Source organism: Ptychodera flava, chromosome 13 (genome assembly GCF_041260155.1).
Source record: "Ptychodera flava strain L36383 chromosome 13, AS_Pfla_20210202, whole genome shotgun sequence".
In the NCBI taxonomy this organism is placed as follows: domain Eukaryota; kingdom Metazoa; phylum Hemichordata; class Enteropneusta; family Ptychoderidae; genus Ptychodera; species Ptychodera flava.
Genome location: NC_091940.1, coordinates 23,328,335 through 23,348,805, shown reverse-complemented (window position 1 = coordinate 23,348,805; position 20,471 = coordinate 23,328,335). Strand labels below are relative to the sequence as shown.

The 20,471-nt window shown below is 37.4% G+C and overlaps 2 protein-coding genes across 2 annotated transcripts in view; one reads left to right on the top strand and one right to left on the bottom strand.

Moving 5' to 3' along the window:
- The window catches only part of LOC139147878 (beta-catenin-like protein 1), a 23,128-nt gene extending 2,657 nt beyond the window's left edge, over nt 1–20,471 (top strand). Inside the window, exons 4-12 of the mRNA XM_070719093.1 lie at nt 179–416; nt 3,414–3,507; nt 3,867–4,031; nt 4,601–4,659; nt 5,070–5,218; nt 5,999–6,177; nt 9,530–9,708; nt 18,485–18,695; nt 19,423–20,471. Coding sequence (XP_070575194.1) covers nt 179–416; nt 3,414–3,507; nt 3,867–4,031; nt 4,601–4,659; nt 5,070–5,218; nt 5,999–6,177; nt 9,530–9,708; nt 18,485–18,695; nt 19,423–19,511 — 1,363 coding nt within the window. The 3' untranslated portion in view covers nt 19,512–20,471. The remainder of the gene's footprint in view (nt 1–178; nt 417–3,413; nt 3,508–3,866; nt 4,032–4,600; nt 4,660–5,069; nt 5,219–5,998; nt 6,178–9,529; nt 9,709–18,484; nt 18,696–19,422) is intronic.
- Nucleotides 12,229–15,997, bottom strand: LOC139147877 (uncharacterized). Its single transcript, XM_070719092.1, has 5 exons — nt 15,778–15,997; nt 15,176–15,243; nt 13,785–13,910; nt 13,232–13,430; nt 12,229–12,438 (listed from the first exon to the last, which is right to left on the bottom strand). Exons 1-5 carry the CDS (start codon nt 15,803–15,805, stop codon nt 12,320–12,322), a joined length of 540 nt encoding a protein of 179 aa, XP_070575193.1. The 5' UTR covers nt 15,806–15,997; the 3' UTR covers nt 12,229–12,319.

Genomic DNA, 20,471 nt, shown 5'->3' with positions numbered 1-20,471 from the left:
CTGCATCTTATTGAATATTTTGCGTACTTTGCATACTTTCATTTACACTGTGATTGTAAGATGTGAACTGTAACTCTTTGGAAGAGAGAAGATTTCTCACAGACTTTGACACCAAAGAGGTCCATGATTGTTGATTTCACAGTGAGGTTGTCAAATTTCATATCCTCTCTTGTTGTAGATTCATGGAGTCGGAGATTAACCTGAATGATGTCATCCAGGAAATGCATGTGATAGCCACAGTACCAGATCTCTATCACCACGTAGTGGAACTGAACGGCGTACAGTCCCTGCTGGGCTTACTCACACATGACAACACAGACATATCAGTAGCCACGGTGGACCTGCTGCAGGAGATGACGGATGTTGACACACTCAATGAAAGCGAGGAAGGTGCCACAGCATTGATAGATAGTCTGGTAAGTCTGTACGTGTGCAGTTACCCAGGAGAAGAGGAATCAGAATTGTAGTGGCTAACTTTACCAGAATTGATTGTATGAACTTATGACTTCATAATACTCTGTCAAGCTAATGTTTCTCCTGTGTTTTATTCACCCTATCAGTAGTGAAATATGTCATTGTCTGGAGTTAAAGATAATATGATGTTATAAATCGTTGTAATTTAACACAGTGCGAGCAAATGAGAAAATACCTTACGCTGCTAATATGTCAATACTCTATGTTAGTGCTAGAACATTAAAAAAATTGAACATGTTTGATATAAAAGGATGCACAAACTGTGCCTGGTGTAATAGCAGACCACAGGCCCAAGCTCATGTAGTTTTCATGACCTGGTTATTCACTGCTTGTTTCTATAAGCCAAATATGCCAATAATGTATTTATTTATTTATTTATTTATTTGTTTATTTATTTATTTGTTTGTTTATTTATTTGAAAAGTCAAGATGCACAAGGTTCAATAACAAACTCTGACAAAATATAATACTTACACAGTGTTCTGCCAAGCTTTTGCATCAGTGGGGTCTGAGGGCCCATGGAAGCTCAAAAAGTGGGTCGCTGTTGAAAAAAGGGGGTCATTCTCACTTTAGTACGTGCCATACCCGGTTGTTGTTTCGAAGTTTGAACTCGCAGATTCCATGAGTGCTGCGGTTTTATGGTCCTACCTACAGTCTACAAGGCGAGTAAGTGTACTCGTTCGGAAATTCATGTTGTCTCGGGTCATCGTATTTCGATTATTATTATGCTTTATGCATACTTTGCAAGTCATTTGGTTGTTTTTGGCATCGTAGTGGAGCCAGCTGAAATCATGTAACAAATTTTCATGAATACGTCAAACATGCCTGCGTGACAATTTCAAACTTGCGTATGATTTTACGCAACTGAGTTTTTATTTGCGTAAAATGTATTCAAAATGCGTACGGCTAAGGAATCAGTATCTGATGTGAGTTGGGCAGTCTTTTCTGTAGAACTTGGAGAATTTCCTGTAATGCACATACTCTATTAATAAAAAACAACAACCTGGGGGGCTTCAAGGTGTAGCTGAACGCTTGCCATGCCGTGATGCAAGTCCCGTATATGATCGTTGAGCAGCCCAATGAGTTCATGTTCAAAGAAAAGACCTTCTGACTGTGAAATTAGTGTTTTCAAAGGGCCAACAAAAAGCAGATACTGTTCAAAGTTCAGCGGGACCTCTCAAGAATGCAACCGACAGATTCTAAATGGTCATCCGTAAACACTTTCCAAATAACATGCGACGTAATGACCATTAACTGTATTGTGTTACCAACAACGTAGACTCGATCGATTCTCGAATTTTTTGCATCTGTAGTGCCATTGTCTGTACAGAACTGATTGACGTGACGTTTTGTGATGATGAAATACAATGTTGCATAAAGTGCTGCGGTCTGCTAAAATCTAAAATGTTGCAATATCATGATAAATGTCACTTGCAAGCAGGTGCATATGTTCTAATTTTGTCCTGCATTGAACCACATTCAGGCAATACAATGCAATACATGCAGTGCGGCAAGTACGTCGTGTCATGGGGCGGCATTTCTCAATGCGTATTAGTTTACGCAGTCATGATTTATTTTGCGTATTTCAGAACAATTTTGCGTAAAATACGCAGGATTTTGCGTTAACGGAAACACTGGCCTGCCTCAATGAAGGCTGAGTTTCCGATGCATGGCTGCTCAATGTTTTGAGACTGCTCTGTTTCTGACTGATGCGTTTCCGATGTGGATGGCAGCGGCGTGCATTGGTTTTCAGTTTCCGAGGATGTGAACAGCTGAGACACGATGTCATGTTCGATCGTTTGTCTTCACTCGTCCGGTTGTTGGATTTGTCTTTTTAGGGTGGAATGGTCCAAAAAACTAAGAATTGTTCTGCCTCTATGTTTTGATTTATTCACGGAAGCAATTTCCTTTCCACTGCCAGAGAGTACTGTGAGGCATTGAATTTAACAGAGACGCTGACTGGCTGACTTGAATCTAGCCGATGAAAACCTAGTTCACGATTATGCAAATAAAAAATCACTGAAGGTTGCTATGGAAGCAACACGTCTCATGTTCTCACGAGCAGCATGCACGCATGAGCAGCGTGGAATGTCTACTTCCGCGTTTGGCCTTTCGCGTATAGTACGTAAATAAGTGTATTTTTTTTACCAAAAGTTTAGTGGGACTGACGGCGTGCTGCGCCTGCCGGACCTGATGATTGATATTTTTGGGGTCTTCAATTTATATTTGCGGCAATGGCGCAAGGCCGCGGCCTCGGCAGAACACTGGTTACAATATATACATTGAAACACAAACAGACAATACAATGTAAAATTTCAGCCTCTTAAAAAAATATCTTGATATTAACCCTTTTCTGCCAGACAATATCGCTTCCCCGTCAGCCAAGTCAGTAAAAAGCAGTATTGAGCCAAAACATGATGTATTTTCACCCACTTGGCTTGGCCTGTTATAGCATCTTTAGTCCAAAAAAATCAAGTTTACAGTATTTATCTTTCAACAGCTTTTAAATGTATAGTATTATGTTAAAATACACCATGTAGAATATGTTGTGTTTCATTAATTTTAACCATCTTGACCTGATGGTGAAATATGGACTTGACAGGAAAAGGGTTAGTGCATTAAAGCTGTCAAAGGTACATGTACAAAAAGTCTGTATGTGTCGTCTTTATCAATCATCCAGTGACTATAATGTCTATTAGTGGGCTAGTAGAAACTGATGCTTGGCTTGTGATCTCATTTGGCTACCAACCTGTGTACTTGTGGATCTCAATATGATTGGCCTACCCTAGTGTTCAAAGAATTCGCAATGTAATAATTTTTTATATCACAGGTGTAGATCTCATAAAATTGACAGAATCTCATTTTTTTCACATATGTCTACCAATCTTTGAAGATTTATAGCTGTACATCAGCATCACAAATTATCTTCTCTGCTTTCAGTTGGACAACCAAGTTGTGGCCACACTGGTTCAGAATCTTGAGAGACTGGATGAGGGGGTCAAGGAGGAAACTGACGGTGTTCATAATTCATTAGGTAAATGTCAAACTAGAAATTTGTGTGTAAAGTGAAGCGAAGTATTGGTATAACATGGAGGACAGTCACCTCTTTTCGCACCAAGTGTCACTATACTTGAGTGAGGAAGAGGGTCAGGGAAAATATCCAGTAGATAGATGTCCAGGGTACTTGAAAAACAGTATCAACTTTTTTTAGGAATCAAACATGTTGAATTGGTATTTGATCTCAAGAAAAACAAAACTTTTTCAAGTGTTATACTTTGAATTGTAGAAGTCTTTTTGCTGCAAGAAGACATCATTCCATCTTCTGTTATCAGGTTTATTAATCTCAAATACATCACTTTAATCATTCACTTATCCATGTTTCTTTCTATGCAGGTGTTGTGGAAAATATTTTAGAATTTCGTCCGGAAGTTTCTCCAGAGGCGGCCAAACAGGGCTTGATGCAGTGGCTCTTAAAGAGAATCAAGGCCAAAATGCCGTTTGATGCAAATAAACTGTACTGCAGTGAAATTTTAGCAATTCTGTTGCAGAATGTGGATGGTATGTGAGTCTTCTTTTTCGGCTGTAACACTAAATAAATACTAAGTAACCCTGACTAGTGATAGCATTGTACATAAATCTATTCACTACATGGAAAGGCAAAATCCAGTGAAATCAATGTGTACCCTCTAAGCTACATTGAAACTAAAGTTAGATGTTTTGTACACAAGTTTTCACATTGTATACACACTGGTGTGGAGCTGATGCAAAATTTTCTGAAATTCAAAAAGAATTTGTGAGGTATAAGGCACATGGATCTGGTATAGAAGTCGCTGTTGGGAACTAAATGGCTCTGCTATTGCAGAATATAAAAAGTGGACCAAGTTTACTCTCTGTGAATAAGTTCAACATTGCATGAGCAACATCTATACAATTTGTCTAAAGCCCATTACACTGAAGAGGAACCAAACAATGTACAGAACTGAATGTATAATTTCATGCATATTGGAACACAGTGAAATCTTTTCACATTTTACTGCACATGGATTTTTGTAACTTCATTCAGAAGTCAATCACAATTGATAATCATGAATGTTATAGTAATGCTGTGCTGATGTTTTTTCATTCAGAAAACAGAGAACTTTTAGGAGAACTAGATGGCATTGACACATTACTACAACAGTTAGCTGTAAGTAGAAAGATTTCAACTTTTGCATTCATTTTTCACACATATTCGGCAATTTATCTTTGATTGGCCTGTGTGTGGCATTTGAACATGAAAGAAAAACTACTTAACAATTTGTACTGAGAATGTCATTATTTTCTTTTATGTAAAATAAGTTCACATATATTATTTGCCAGCAGATTTCATGTGTATAGCTGTTTGTAACATTTCTTATTATAGCTGTTTGCAATATTTCTTATTAATAAATCTTCAGAAATTATTTGAGAGAAAAAATTACACAAGTACATTGGTACATAGGCAGTGAGAGGGGTTATAATATTATCATAAAATGCATTGCAATTTTCATATCTTATTCACAAGTTTTCACAATCTGTAATACATGTCATTTGTTTTCTTTGCCATAATTTTCACAGACTTTTAAACGTCACGACCCTTCATCAAATGAGGAGTATGAAATGATGGAGAATTTATTCAATTGCCTGTGTTCAGCTCTGATGTTGACCAGCAACAGAGACAAATTCTTACAGGGAGAAGGGTTACAGCTGATGAACCTTATGCTCAGGTGAGACGTGTTCTTAGAAATTCTTGAATGTCTACAGATATATAGAAAGTTTCAATGCTAGTACAGAATTTTAGGAGAAAATAGTGAGAAATGGACTCTTTCTCACTTTTTCAAGATTTTGCAAAAAAGGGTGCTAATATTATTATTTTCTTGTACTTGATCTATGAGAACGGTGTATTCTTATGAGCATTTGGTGAGAAATTGGTCTTCTCCATCTACATATTGACTGTGAGAATACAATTTCTTGCAGATACACAGCTGTACATGTGGAGCAAGAAATCTGATTTCTCGCTAATTGACTGTGAGAAAACAAAATTCTCACAGAGTAAGTGTGAGAAACATGAATCTCAAACATTTCTTGCAAAAAGCGAGCAAATGTCAGTTTCTTACCATTTTCTTGCCAAATTCTGTACTAGTGATATTTCAAGTACCAAAAACTGAAGACGACGTATTTCTGCTGTTATTCAGATATCAGAAACATATCTGTGACTAACGAAATCATGACATACCACTGTTAAACCTGAGAGTCATGATCCATTTTTAACATCGATGGCACTCAGCTGTATCAAAGATATCCCTTATAAATGAAACAGAAGACATAGCCTTCCAGGTTTTATGTATTTCTCTTTGTACATCATGGACACATGAGGGCCTTCCATGACAATAGTGCGGCATCATCCATGACCTCCAAAGCATCACATTTTGCTAGGTTTTGAAGTCAGTGAATGCTTCTCAAGCTACTGATGCACTGTATCTGATCACATTTCAATATTCTTGTAGGGAAAAGAAACTTTCAAGAAACAGCGCATTAAAGGTTTTAGACCATGCCACATCAGGACCAGAAGGTACAGATAACTGTATGAAATTTATTGAGATTCTTGGACTGAGAACGATATTCCCATTGTTTATGAAGACACCAAAGAGATATAAGAAAGGCCCCTCTGAAGAAGAACATGAAGGTATGTCTTCATGTATCTGCCATAGTGCATTTTTCCATACGTCTTGAATAAGGCATTTCAGCAATATCTGTAATGCATTACATATATCTGGAATGTTGACAGTTGTACAGTTTTTGCAATGCATCCCCCAGCCCCCATCCCTGGAAAATGGATGATTGACTACTAAAAATTACAAGCAGCCAAAGTCCTGCAACATCCAGAAAATTTACAAAGGATTTCAACTCAGGCCATTGTGGAACTATTGTTATCATGGCATCTGAAAACTGACCTCTAGAGGGAGCTCTTTTACATGACCAGGATATGTCCCTGCAATGCTTCATACTAAACATACACTAGCAGTGTGTGAAATTAACTTGAAATGCATGCTGGTCCGAAGGACCAATAGCAAAGGGAATCTGCTGGTCCTTCTTGATGTATGTTGGTCCAACAAAAAACTGACCAAAAAACCTTCAAAAATGTACTTTCAATTGAAAATAGCTGATGACATGGTACATTATCAGTCTCTCCTACTCTGGTGTTGTTATATAATATTGATACAAATAAATGAACAAATATATATTTCAAAATTTAAATTTTTTTGCTCAATAATATATGCCATGACCAGAGGTAGGTATCACCGAGAGCCAGATCTCTATGGGAAAAGGTTTTTATAGTTCATCCCAAAATTAACATGGGGAAAAAGTCTTTCAGTTTTCATTCCAAATTAATATGAAAAAAATTCTTTCAGTCCTCATTTCCAATTAACATGGGAAATAGTCTCAGTTTTCATTTCTAATAAACATGCGGAAAAGTCTTTCAGTTTTCATCTCATATCTCTACTACATGGGAACAAGTCTCCAGTTTTCATTTACACCATCAGCTATTTCAAACAGATCATGGGCATCATCATTCTCAGAGTAGCTAGTCTTTAAACTCAAAGTCAGATTCATATTCTAATTCTACATCAGTATCCTGATCAGCACACTCAGTAGCAACTGCATTTGCAGCACCTGCCTCCATTTGCACAGTTTCCTGTTCCTGACTAGATGTAGATGCAGTGACTGTCACGGCATCTGTCAGTAACTCCTTTTTAACGGCGAGTGAAGCCATCCAGACAAAGTCTTTTGGTGGACGGTTATTCATACATATGGCATGGGCATTACGGAACAGATACTGATAGCAGGGTTTTGTGAAGACCGCACTGTTCATTTTTTGCAATTTTACCTCAGCTGTGGCGGATTGCGGTTCTTAGCGTGTTCCACGGCGATTTTATAAACCTCTGACTGACTGTGTGAGGCTAAATTCGAGTGTCTAAAGTTGTTAGTGCCAACCACAAACTGACCCTTAGAATAAGTTGAGAAAGCAGACAAGATATGCGGCTACCTTATGGGCAGAGAGATCGCCGTATGTTCGTCGTCATGGCATGCTGTACATACATCTTCGACTCTATCAAATAACAACCAGTCGCAGAACTCATTCTGCCATGCATGCTGAAAAGATCGCGGTTTTCGTCTTCCTCGATGAGGCAAAAAAAAATAAATTGTGCTGTTCCGATAAAATGGTTTTCAAAAATAGGGTAGGTAGGTCGGCAGGGATGTTTTTTCCAAAACATTATTATTTTCAAATACGCAATTTTCAGGGGTCCGGGGTGATCAAACACTGGCCACAACATTTCCAGAAAAACGTATCATACATATAAAAGGAATAAAAACATAAGAGACACCCTCGTTCAAGCAAAACTCAAATGCCAGGTAACGAACACGTTATTTTACGGGTTTTTTCTTTCTCATTTTTGCTTCCGTGTTTACGTAGCTCTAAAAAGTTTAGGGTCGGCAGGCAAAAAATAGGCCCTAGGGTAAGTCGGGTTATCGGAACAGTACAAATGTTTTCTTTGGCCTAATATTCCCTTCGTGCCTGTTGCTTCTCCTTGTGGTTTGTTTTTGTATTCTTCTTTGGGGGCTCATACCTTTCAAATACGCCGAATATTGGTAGGGCGATCAGCAACAGCGTAGTCACTGGAGTCAGGTCGCGCACGTGTGACAGCCGACTTGCAAGACCTATGACCTTTCTAACAAACTTTTTCAGTATTAAGAATTGTGATTGGTCAAAATAACAGCCTGCCCTTGAAATCGGCCAATTGCGTGCGTTATTTTAAAAAGTTTTAAGCTGTCTCGGCTGTCGTTCTCTGTCCGAAGAGTTGGTAATTCGTTGCGTATTGCAGTAGCAAAACTTGGAAAAACACTCATGCAAGAGGGGTTCGGACCGACAAATAGTTGGATATAGTCAAACAAATTCGGTTTTCAAAATTATTATGTGATTTTTGTGCTGGTCCGAAGGACCAGTGGTCTGGAAACACTGCTGGTCCGTGGGGAATTCTGTTGGTCTCGGACCAGCGGACCAGCGTTAATTTCGCACGCTGTACACAAGTTAACACATCCTATTATTACATGCCTCAATGTGAGTGAAAATCAGTGCATTGATTTGAATAGGAACATCCGGGGAGTTAACAGCCGCGTGAATGATGTACTGATCAGTTTCCATAGTAACCCGGTCTAGAAAAGCCCTTTGACGTTTTTGACGTCAAAGTAGACGCTTAACGCCGGCTGTGAAATATCCATGTGCGCACTGCTATTTTGACTTTCGTTAAAATCTGTTTGATGCTGGCCGATAATGGTAAAATTGTTTGAGAATGCCCTGCAAGTAACTGTCATATAGCATTAACTGTGAAGAGGCATGTAATAAAATATTATTGCCTGAATACATGGGTTTGTGTGCCCTCGCTGCAGGAGACAATTTTCCCTCCTGGCGTTGAGCAAATTGTCACCCGCCCTGGGGCAAATTGTCACCCGCCCTGGGGTACATAAACCCATGTATTCAGGCAATAATATACAATATTTCCACTGAATGTACTTGTTTTCATGAAATAATATTTTGTATCGGATAAGTGGTTACTTTACTATGTATGTAAATTACAGCTTGATGCCTTCAGTAAAATATGCATTTTGTACAGACACCACTTTGATATGTATAAAGTTTGCATTTAGTTAGAGATGTTACTAATTCTTTTGTTGTTGACATGGAATACGTTCTCATGGAAACCATCGTTGGTGTGTGTGGAATTTCATTCAAATCTTGAGGAAAAAGGCTGTACCATAAACTCACATTGTCAAGACAGCCAATGCCAAAATTTTCAAATGTTTCAAATGTGAAAGTTCTGATTCTAGGGTGTGCTTGTTTGTGGGACATGGAAAAGCGTCATGTGACATCATTGGTGGATACCAAGCTATGTGAATTTTGTATGTTTATCTGATCTACGATTCACCCATGCACGTTCAAAACTTGAATTAATGGTTCTGGTTAATTGTCTCAACAGAGCACGCTATCAGTGTGATTGCATCCATGGTTCGTAACTGTACCAGTGCACACCGACAGAGACTTCTGGGTAAATTCACAGAGAATGACCATGCTAAAGTAGACAGGTTAATGGAGCTGCATTTCAAATACTTGGACAAAGTACAGGCATGTGACACTCAGATAGAGAAGGAAAAACAGGTAAGATTTGATTGTAGTTTACCTGTCATTCTTGTGTGATGATACTCACATTGTTGAAGGGCTTTCTGGTCTGCTGTTGATACCTCAAAGATAACACCCATTTAAGGATAAGTGCTACAAATTCATAGAAATTTAAAAATCATGTCAGTTTCTTGAAACTTTGCATGGAAATTCTTTCATGTTTCAGAACTTAAAAAATGAAATAAAAAACAGGGGTCACCATGCTCGTTTCCATGGAAACGTTCCTCAAAAAAAGGCTCCCTAGCAATCGAAAAATCTACCTTTACTTTGAAAATGTATTCTGAAACTCACTTTTACATTCAGAAAAGTGAAAATAAAGAAATAAATCGACAGTACTCCTTCCCCAATGCACAAAATGTGTATAATTAAGATTTGTAATCTATACATAAATTAATAAATCATCAAAAAAGTTTAAATATGATATTTTCATAAATTCCCTGCTTTTGAAACTTTATACTTACCTCAAAAATCATGTCAATTTGATTAAACTTGGCCAATTTATAGTAAGATTAAATATGATCACTATGACTTTTTAAAAAATGATGGTCACCATGCTAGTTTTTTCGGTAAATGAACTTTTATACCACAATAGAAGCTGCGCTTTGGCTGGCAACAGCTAGATTCAGCTGTTCCTGTTCAAAAAATATCACTAACTTAGGGGGTCCTAGACTCGGATGTCAAAGGTCATGGGTGTCATCAAAATATAACATCAAAATAAATCTTATGGACATTGTTGATTTTAAACAGGAACAGTTTTTTTGCCATTTTGTGTACTGGTAACCTGTCAGATCAGGTTATTCTATGGACCCCCCAGGCTACTCATCATTTGCTTTGGTCATTAGGTATAACCTAGCCTGTTTATATTCATAGGCATGGGCTATGTTGTCTGAAAAGTTTCTACATTTGATAAACTGGAATGACTTTATGGTGGGCATGGTAGATGAATTTCACAAGCATTATTCAAATTTTTAAATAAAGTTCCATTTCTGCATAAGTTCTGGTTTTTCTTTCAGTGTTTTTTTTCTGTGCAACAACTGCAGTTTCTTATTCAAATCCTTGAAGAATAATGAAATACTGTGTCTTTAACTTATCAATACACTCTATATTTAGACAGTCATCAACATCATCAGCAGCATTATTATTGTTGTTGTTGACAACTGAATTCAAGTCCAATCTAGAATTCAGTTCAACAATGCAATAAGAATTATATATGTACAGGCTGTATTGACAAACAGAATACAAGGTATTTTAGCACGCTAAACAGCGTAGGACAAAACACTGGAACAGTGTAATGTCCCTTGAAAACTTTGTTTGTTTGATGTGAAAAAGTGAACTGCATTCACAGGATCTGCATATGGTATTATGATATAGAAATAAAAGACAAAGGACAATAAAATGTAGTAAACCAAACATAAATTGAGTGTTTCATGAACAACTCACATTTATTTAATACATACACTTGTATAGACTTACATTCAAAAAGATTATCTTCTGTATTGCACATGTATATGACAATGATGATCAACACTGATCCCTTGAATATCTACTTTAACTATATCCAATGCAGTATGTATGGCCAAAATACAAGACTCTAAATTATTAATAGTAATATTTCACACAAAGAAAAACTTTGGCATAATCTTTACACAGGTAAGTACAATGCATTCATTATTTACTGTGGTCAGCTTTCCATTTTTGTACCTAATGTTTCCGGTATGACTAAAATTCATTAAAGCTACATTAGCCTCTACTTTGGCTATTTTCATAGTATTTTTGTTATGTGTATCAAATGTAATATTTGGTACAAATTCCTGAACCATAATGAAATACCCTGTATGTAATTTATCACAGCTTATACATGTAAAGTCATTCAGAAATTATTATTCATTGTAAACCACACATTTCAAACATTGTCATTGACAGACGAGTTAAAAAACTCAAAGACACTGTTCATTATACGGGATGATTTTGTTACTCTTACAGAACCATTGGAAGTTTCTTCAGTAAACAACTGTCTTAAGCTATCTAATCCACCTCTCTGTATGTTGTGTAAAGATGGCTGTAATTAAGACCAGATCCTGCCACTCTTTTTGCCATCGACTCACTTAAAACTTTATTATTTACAAGAGTGATCAGAGTTTTGTAATTAGTTAATTGTTGGTTTTTGAAAGTGAGATATTGGATCATCCAGTGTGATGTAAAACTCTCTTCAATCATCATTGACAATGAAACCTGACATACTTTCAATAATTTCTGTAACATGAAAACATCAGCTACAGCATTGTGTGCTTCATAATCCTGCCCTACATAGTCATTTACAAGACTTTCTTGGGAATATGATGCTCTGTCAGGGTATAATGATCTGAATACTGGTAATGAATCAACGAATCCACAAACATTTGCTACAAACTGATCTCTCAAGGAACATTCATTCATGGCTTGCAACAAATATCTACAATCAATGATCGAGCATTGTGTGCAACTAAAATTGGATTCTCAAATTTTCAGATGAACTCTATAAAACTTTCCAAGCATGTTTGCTTAGGAACTGTAGGAACTGGTTTTCCTTCATAGCACAATTTACCACTTTTTACAGTAAGGCGAGTTTTTTCACTTGCAATACGACAAATTGGCTGTTTGGCAAAATGTACTGGCTGAACTGGTCATCTCCTGACACAGCTGCAATCTGGGTGATTTCTGCAGTTGAATCTGAAATAGAATAAATATGTAAACATGAGAAATTAACCTAATTTTTTCATTTATGACAGATAGTAAGAGGTTTTGGCTAAAATCATATCTCAATTTATCCAAAACTGTGCTAACACTTGATTTCTGTAGCATCATGACAGATTACACATGTAAATCATACGGGGGAATGCTAAACACTTGGCTTTTCAGGATACTCTATGGTGTCAATCAGAAAACTACAGAACACAAATGCCCAAAATGTATGATCAAAACGTGCTGTCATTACAGATTTCTCATACCACTGATCCCTTTTACTGCAAGTGCAAAATTGGACTGGATACCTAACTTGATAAGTCCCTATCAATATTCCAGGCAATGTTCCTATCTTCCTACAAAAAGATAAACTTTGATCAGTGTTTACATCAACCAGCCCCTGCTGTGCTTTGTTTACATCCAGTCTCCCTACAGCGTTTCCACTACACAGAGAAACGACAAAGTGGGAGATTGAAGGAAGATAACAAAGGCACTGATCAAAGTTCCTCAGTATGTTCCTTGGATTAGGAAGATAAGAATATTGGTAGGGAAACTGACAAGGATTTACTAATATAGGTATCTGGTTCAATATTAGGGTTGCAATAAACTCAAAGTGAAAGAACTGGGGTGCTGATACAATATGAACTCACTTTGCACCAACAGTCACAAGTGATACATGTATGTGTATTCTGCTGTACCTTCACTTGCTTTGCTTGTGAAGTGCGGGAGCAGATTGCATGCTGAGGTTGTGGACTTATGTCATATTACACATGGTACTCACATGCTGATGTAGTTTCTATATCAAAGACGACAGGAGTATATGATCCTTCAGACAGTGATACAGAATCAGGTGGTAAGACAGGCTCCGGAATCTCATTCCTGCATTGCTCTGATGACATGGACAACCCAACACCCTTTTCATACGTACTCCCTTCTCGTACTTCAGTGGCTGCCGTCTTCTGGGCTCTTTTCTCTTTTCGCTTAAGTAGATAAGAAACACAATTGAACATGCCATGGTAAGAACTGAGATACTTATCAACATTAGTGGTTCAAACACGGGATCAATTTCCAGTGAATATAATATTATGTATGTGTAAGAGTGTGTGTGTATCTATTTTCAATGAATGTATGTATGCATGTATGTACCGGTATGTATGTATGTATGAATTTTGTGTGTTTAGGCCTGCCTATATTTATGAGCATTGATGAATCATGTCAGATCCATAGGTTCATGTCAAAATAAATCACTTCATTCAATATATCTTTACACATTTTATGGTCTGTGCTAGTGACATCCTTCTTGTTTTATTTTGTAACTTTCATTGTCAACATACCTGGAGTCTCTCTAACTTTCCTTTCTTAGTCTTAGCTCTGTCATTCACTTTTTGAGTTTTCCTATCCAATTTGGCACCATAAATTTGGCATGTTCTACTAGGTGATAGTAAATTTTCTTTGTGAACCTGCAATCAAGAAGAAACAATGAGTTATGAAAACGAGATGCAGTTGATTCAAGGGAAAATTGTCTCTATTGCATCTTTCTTCATGATCTCAATGATGTAGCTTCCCGGTGTGTACTTTGATTTTGCTAACTTGTTTTTTCACTCTATACTTTTATTGTACCAACCTGACTAACGTAAGTGTGCCCTAAATTCTTCTGTGCAACTGCTGCTGCCACTCGGAAATAAAGCTGTTTGATCCACTGTAGTGTTTTGCCTTTGGAGCTTTTGAAGCAATAACCATATTTAAACTTTCATTCCCTTGTGATGAACCAATTCTGACAAGATCACTAGAGTTCACAATGTACACATTCAAGACTCTGTCTAAGTCCTTCCGAAGATCTTCACCACACAAGTCTTTACCATATGGGAGGCTTCTATGCTTATACTGAGCTGGATCCTTCATGAATTGGCACCACCTTGAATCACAGTAAACATGGTCACCAAATGCATGGGGAACAATTGCTTTGAGGTTCTTTTCCAGATCACTCGCACTACTACTGTTTTGACTCAAGGCATAACTGAAACACTTCTGTAGATAGCATATAACTTTTGTTGACAGCTGACCATAGGATTTTTCTGCTTTTAATTTATAAAGCTTGTCTGCAAAACCTTTCTTTAAATGGTTATTGTCTTTGTGTTTTACTATATCTTCTCTAACTTCTGTGTGTAGTTTAGCTATTGTAGTACTATCATCATCCATAGTCACGCTATCGATTTTAACCATCTCCTCTACTTCTTTTACTGTTTCTACAGCTATACTTGCTTCCATGGCCCTGGCACTACCTGCCCAGTTTCTATGACATTGATGTTTCCTGACTTTCTTTCCTGCCTTCCTAGCACAATCACACACTCTGCATTGCTTACACCTTGTGCTATATGCCAAGACCTTTCCTGTCTGTCTACCTATCAGTGTACCATGCCCTATGTACAAATACAAAAGCTCACTGTATTAATGAAAAAAAAAATTAAACTAGATCACTTACAGTTTTCAAACCATTCATTAGTAATACTTCAGAGCTTTTTCACTGAATGTCATGACTAGTCACAATGAAAATAGCCAGGCTAACCTGTAGTTTGCTAAGTCTGGCAAAGCCTTTCTGCTTTTTAGAACTGAGCTTTGATGAAATGTCTCATTAGAATTTAACCAACATATGTAATATGTAATATACTGATGAAATCAAAATATGGCACTAGTAATAACACTTAAAAGTACCCAAGATATTCACCTGACAAACTCTTATATTCTCTCCCACTGCCCCTCTTTTGCCATCCTCCATCATACGACACATCAATCCTAAAAAGAAACATAATATTACATCAACAAAATATATACTTTTCTTTAAAAAATGATAAGTATATTTAACATACTGTCAATGACAAAATGTATGCTGTTATTTGTTGAATTACAATGTTACAAAGAGGGTATGCTTTCTGAAAGAGATAAATTTTAACGAGTTGTGTACCAAATGGTGGCTAAAAACCGGTTCAACTGAAAAATAATTGTGAAAAAACTTCCGTATGTACATATCAGAACTCTCACATGATTAGTTTATTGTTAAATGTTACTAGTCAGGGCACCCAGTTATTTTACTGGTTACTTTTAGAAATACCAACACCATTCATACACATTTGATTAAAAATATTCACCTGGGCATATTACAAAACTTGAATTGGGAAACGTTACAAACAATACTCAAATATCGCCCGGGGCTACTGCTATATGTCACCAACTAAACCCAAATCTTGTATAAATCCAACCTCTTCTGGGTAATAATTGTGGATTATTGATGAAATATAAAACAATGACTTGGATATCAAACATTCCTACCTTGGTTTCTTTGATGCACACATCTCATCTGATATAGCTTGTTTACATGACTGGTTTGCAACTTTCAAAATTGATTCTCCAACTTCTCTCTCTTTGCGTTTTAATGTCTTATGATGTATGGTTGGTACAGAAATTGATGACAGCATCTGATTGAGATGACGTTCTCCAATCCCTGCGGTGATCATACCTATAAAAATGAGTGAAAAAAGGACACAAATGAGACGTTATTTACTAGCAAAATTTCATGAAGGGCCCCTTTGGTATATGTATCTCAATGTTCAAGTTCAATTTGAAAATCTATCTTAAAATTTTAAAATAAACAGTAAGTATATGTTAGGTTATTGTGCATACACATATATTTTAGCAGCAATAACTACGAAACGGGAGATGAAAAAGAAATGGGGAAGTGGAAATATTGTAGTCAGGTTTTAGGTTTTAGATATCAACATGTCATTTATTAGTAGCTGCATTTTCTGAGCCCACAGCGACTGTTTTGACCGTGGCTTTCCTATCTAATACGCGTATACGGAAGTAATGAGCGCCATGCCACGGTCAAAACAACCCCAACGGGATAATAATTATTGCAGCTACATTGTATGAACCTCAGCTTGTTCACTAAGAATAACAAATTTTCAGAAACTGTAAGTGATGACAGATCTAATAGGATACTGGTGAAATGATCAACCAACAGAGAAAACAGGTGCAGCCAACGAACAATGCACTTTTAAAAAGGTCGTTACTATGATAACATAAATTGTGCATGACAAATAATGTGAACTGACTATTTTAAGTCAAGAGGGTAATTAATTAGCTGTTCATAATTTGCCCTCCCACAGAAAATTTTTCAACTTACCCTCCCACATTCAAACTTCATTTTTACCCACTCCCCACTTATTTTTGCCTGTTTCCCTCCCCACTGTGAATTTTTGAAGCTCCCTCGCCCTGTAGCGAAAAAAAAAACTTGCCAATTTCCCTTGCCCTGGAAACAATTCCCCTCAAAAAGTTTTCGCCAAGCCCTGTCCCCAGGAAAATCAACCGATATCCGCCCTGCCCTACAAAAACAACTAAAATTTGCTCCCCTACCACCTAAAAACATGTCCCCTGCCCTAGCAAAATTAAAATTCCCCTGCCCTCAAAAATTGCTCCTGGAATAGCTTTTTGATGAATAGCTCCGTTGGCTGCACCTGAGAAAACCAAATGTGACGACTATGTTTACTTTTTGTGTAGTGGTCTCGCGCGTGGTACTGGGCTGTTATCACACTGAACACAAATGAAATATGTAAAAACGTATGTTACAACGTTTCACCGTACGTAATCTCAATATGACCAAAATAGGCACGTACCTGTGGCAATTTTGGCGTTGACGTCAAAAGCCTGCATACCACGGCTCAGCTCAACTTTCCGATGGGTTTTACTCGTATATACATTATTTATAGAACCGCATTGGTCACAGGGTATATGGAGTACGCTGCCACCGCCGTACTTGGTTTCAGATTGACACTGTGTCAGACGCAGTGTTTATGGCAAACATTGCAAGCATCTAATCCTCTTGTAAGCACTCCCAAATTCACCAGTCTAACGCCTTCATACCACGGTATTTGCTGATTAGTTGGAGGAATCAAGGGTTCGCATTGAGTATCGTCGGCGTCGCGTGGCGAAGACCAAATGGGTGCACGAGCATCTGATGTCGATGTTCCCACATTCTTGCTGGTGAATGTGAATCAACTGAGTTCTTCTCAAACCGCTCAATGGTCGCCTTGGAAACATTTTTGCGTCGTTTCAACTCTGTTTTCGAGCAAAATTTTCCACCCCAACGAGATCTGTTCATGTTGGCTGTAGCTAGCTGCACTTCGTGTGAAACTTTTATTATGGCCGACTGGTAAACACCACAATTTTACGTAGAGCTAAGGGGTCAAATGCGCGGAAATGCGTGCGCGGTTGGAATTCGGCGTACTTATCCTTAAAGCTCAAAGCTACACATAATACCATTGTCAATATAACTGTCATATTGGAAACTTAAACATCCATATTTGTAGCACTTAGTGACATTTGATAATTGATTTTTTCAAATGAAACTTGCGGGATATCCTTTTGACTGCAAGTTTATCAAGCATGGGACTTCCTTTGAAATAGATTTTTTTTAAGCAGCAATTGTGTACTGTCACCTCTTATTATAGAGATGAGGATAAATTTTGCACTTTTGAGAACACTGAACCACACCCTCATGGTAGAAATCACTGCTTGTCTGCAGGTAGCTTTAATGGTGACTGCATACAAACATAGCATCTAAGATAATGTTGAATCATATAACAACCTAACATGGCCCACCATGCTTCAGTCTTGCCATTGAGTCCTCCAGTCTCTGACTTCAGAGTGAAGCAGTTCTATGATTCCATAAGGTTATCTGTACTCTTTGAAAGAGCCATTGGTTTGGGTTAAAGAGAAGTAGAGAATTATTTATATGATTTGGTTAAATCTACATCATTCCATAGATGCACCGTGTAATTGTAGCAAATGCACATAAAACTACCTTTTGTTTTGAATAAGACAATTTAAGACTTGAGACAGAATACTAAGCTGTTTCAGATCCAATTGACTTTACCTAATCCAAGCATGTAAGAACGGCAACATGGCATTGCAGGTGTCAAGATATAGACACAAACTTTGGGATCTAACTCTTTACTTTTTCCACGTCACTGACATCCAGAAAATCCGTCGAAGTGGTGGAGAAATCGATGATGACATGGATGATGAGTTCTACCTGCGTCGTCTGGATGTTGGACTCTTCACACTGCAGCTAGTGGACTATGTCATGATAGAGATCTGCAACGCTGGCATTCCGTCAATCAAACAACGTATCATTCAGATTCTCAACTTGAGGGGAGGATCCATCACAGCCATCAGAAATGTGGTCAGAGGTGAAAAATATCTGTCATACCTGCCTTGAGTCTTTTTGTATCACATAACTTGAAATAATGATAGGAAACTTTGAAGTTTGATGCTGCTTTTTGCATTGCTTTGACATTCACTTCTCAACTTTCTGACTCAGTCTGACAAATAAGGAACTATTAGTGTATTTCCAGATCTTTCTGTGGCACATCACACAAATTTAGCCAGACCTAATTTACTCTGAAACTTATTTCACAGTCAAGTGATGTTTGCCACTGAATGCATTGCTCTCTGTGTTGAAGACAAAATTTTTAAGTTCTAACTCATCAGTTTGTTTATAATGTTTGCTACACAGTTATATGTAGGGATTAGCCTGTTGATTGCTAAACATTGTTAATAAACTAAAGGTCTTGATTTAGGTATCATCTGAGCTGTCATATTTTGCATTGCTATGGTGGTAAGGCAAACCATAGGGCTCTGATGTAAATTACAATATTTACCTATTGTAATCAGATTACCCTCTTGAAATAAAGTATAATAATAATAGCTTATTACACCATACCCCTTCTTAAATAGCTATGTACTAGGTTGGTATGTTGTTGTTTCAGTGGAAAGAAAGGGAAAAATAAAGAAATAACATCTGTGTTTTACCACATGGTCATAAAAAAACAGGCAAAAATGCAATGTTATTTTAACAAGTGCTCAGTGGCTAATGCATTGTTAGTGAAATTTTTTTTCTTTCTCTCCTCTTGACAGAGTACGCTGGTAATATTGGCGACGCCAAGAGTAAAGACAGTGCTGATGCAGAGAAACAGAGACTTTTAGCCCTGGTGGACAAGTTTTAACAGTACAGTGTTTTGATGCAATGTACAACCTAAGGTCATTAACCAAAGTTAGTATTTTCTCCATCACTGCCCACATGCTCTGAGCCATGCTATGTGCATATTTCCAAGTATTGACATTGAACTGAACTTTGTTCAAGAAAGTCACAGCTATTCAGCATTCCAGATTTGGCAGTATCGGTTTGTGGTTTTGTAAATCATATTGGACAGGTGTCAATCTGGTGAAATGTGGCCTTCTTTTTGATTGGACATTCATCATGATCGTGAGAATGATTACCATATGGACATACTCATCCAGGAAAGATTTCTATTTTTGTAAAGTCATTGATTTATGATTTGCTTTTTTACGTACCGAAAACTTAGCCTGGAGATTGTGCACCTAGTTGTGTACCAAATTATACTTTTAGGCAAGTCAGCTGGGAAAAGCATTCTTTATGTCATGCTCACCAAACAAGTTAGGCCGTAAGAACTTTTGTTTGATATCAGGGATTTCTTGTAAGTATTATTTCAAAAAAAAGGAAACTGAAAAAAGGAGAACTGTTGAAGCTATGACCACCTGAGGTTTGGCCTTTGCAACCTCATTAGTTGCCTTTGTTACAGACAAGAGCTTGTTACTGTAGGATTCCATCTTTGTATTGCAACAATCATGGCAGCAGTGAACTGTAATTTTGTCACCAGCTGTTTCAGGCTTTTGGAGAGATGTGTTTCCATGTCTATGACATCATTGTCATCATGGGCTTTGGAGGTGATGATTCTCAAATATAGCTAAGTAGTTTTTCAAAAGTACATGTACCAGTTTCTCTCTCTTGGACCACAGGAGCATACTCAGTTCACTTTTGGGTTTTTTATGACCTTATTATATAGATTATAATTTCTTCTGCGTGATAATTATGTACAGCAGAAAATTATTGACAAACAACTGTCAGTTTTCAGAGAAATAAATGTCAGTTTTTCTGAATAAAA

Coding starts and splice junctions, on each gene's coding strand:
- LOC139147877 (XM_070719092.1), bottom strand. CDS start 15,805: ATGAGATGTGTGCATCAAAGAAACCAAG. Junction 15,244..15,777: donor TGTGCATCAAAGAAACCAAG/GTAGGAATGTTT, acceptor GTTTCTTTTTAG/GATTGATGTGTCGTATGATG. Junction 13,431..13,784: donor GAAAGTTAGAGAGACTCCAG/GTATGTTGACAA, acceptor TATCTACTTAAG/CGAAAAGAGAAAAGAGCCCA.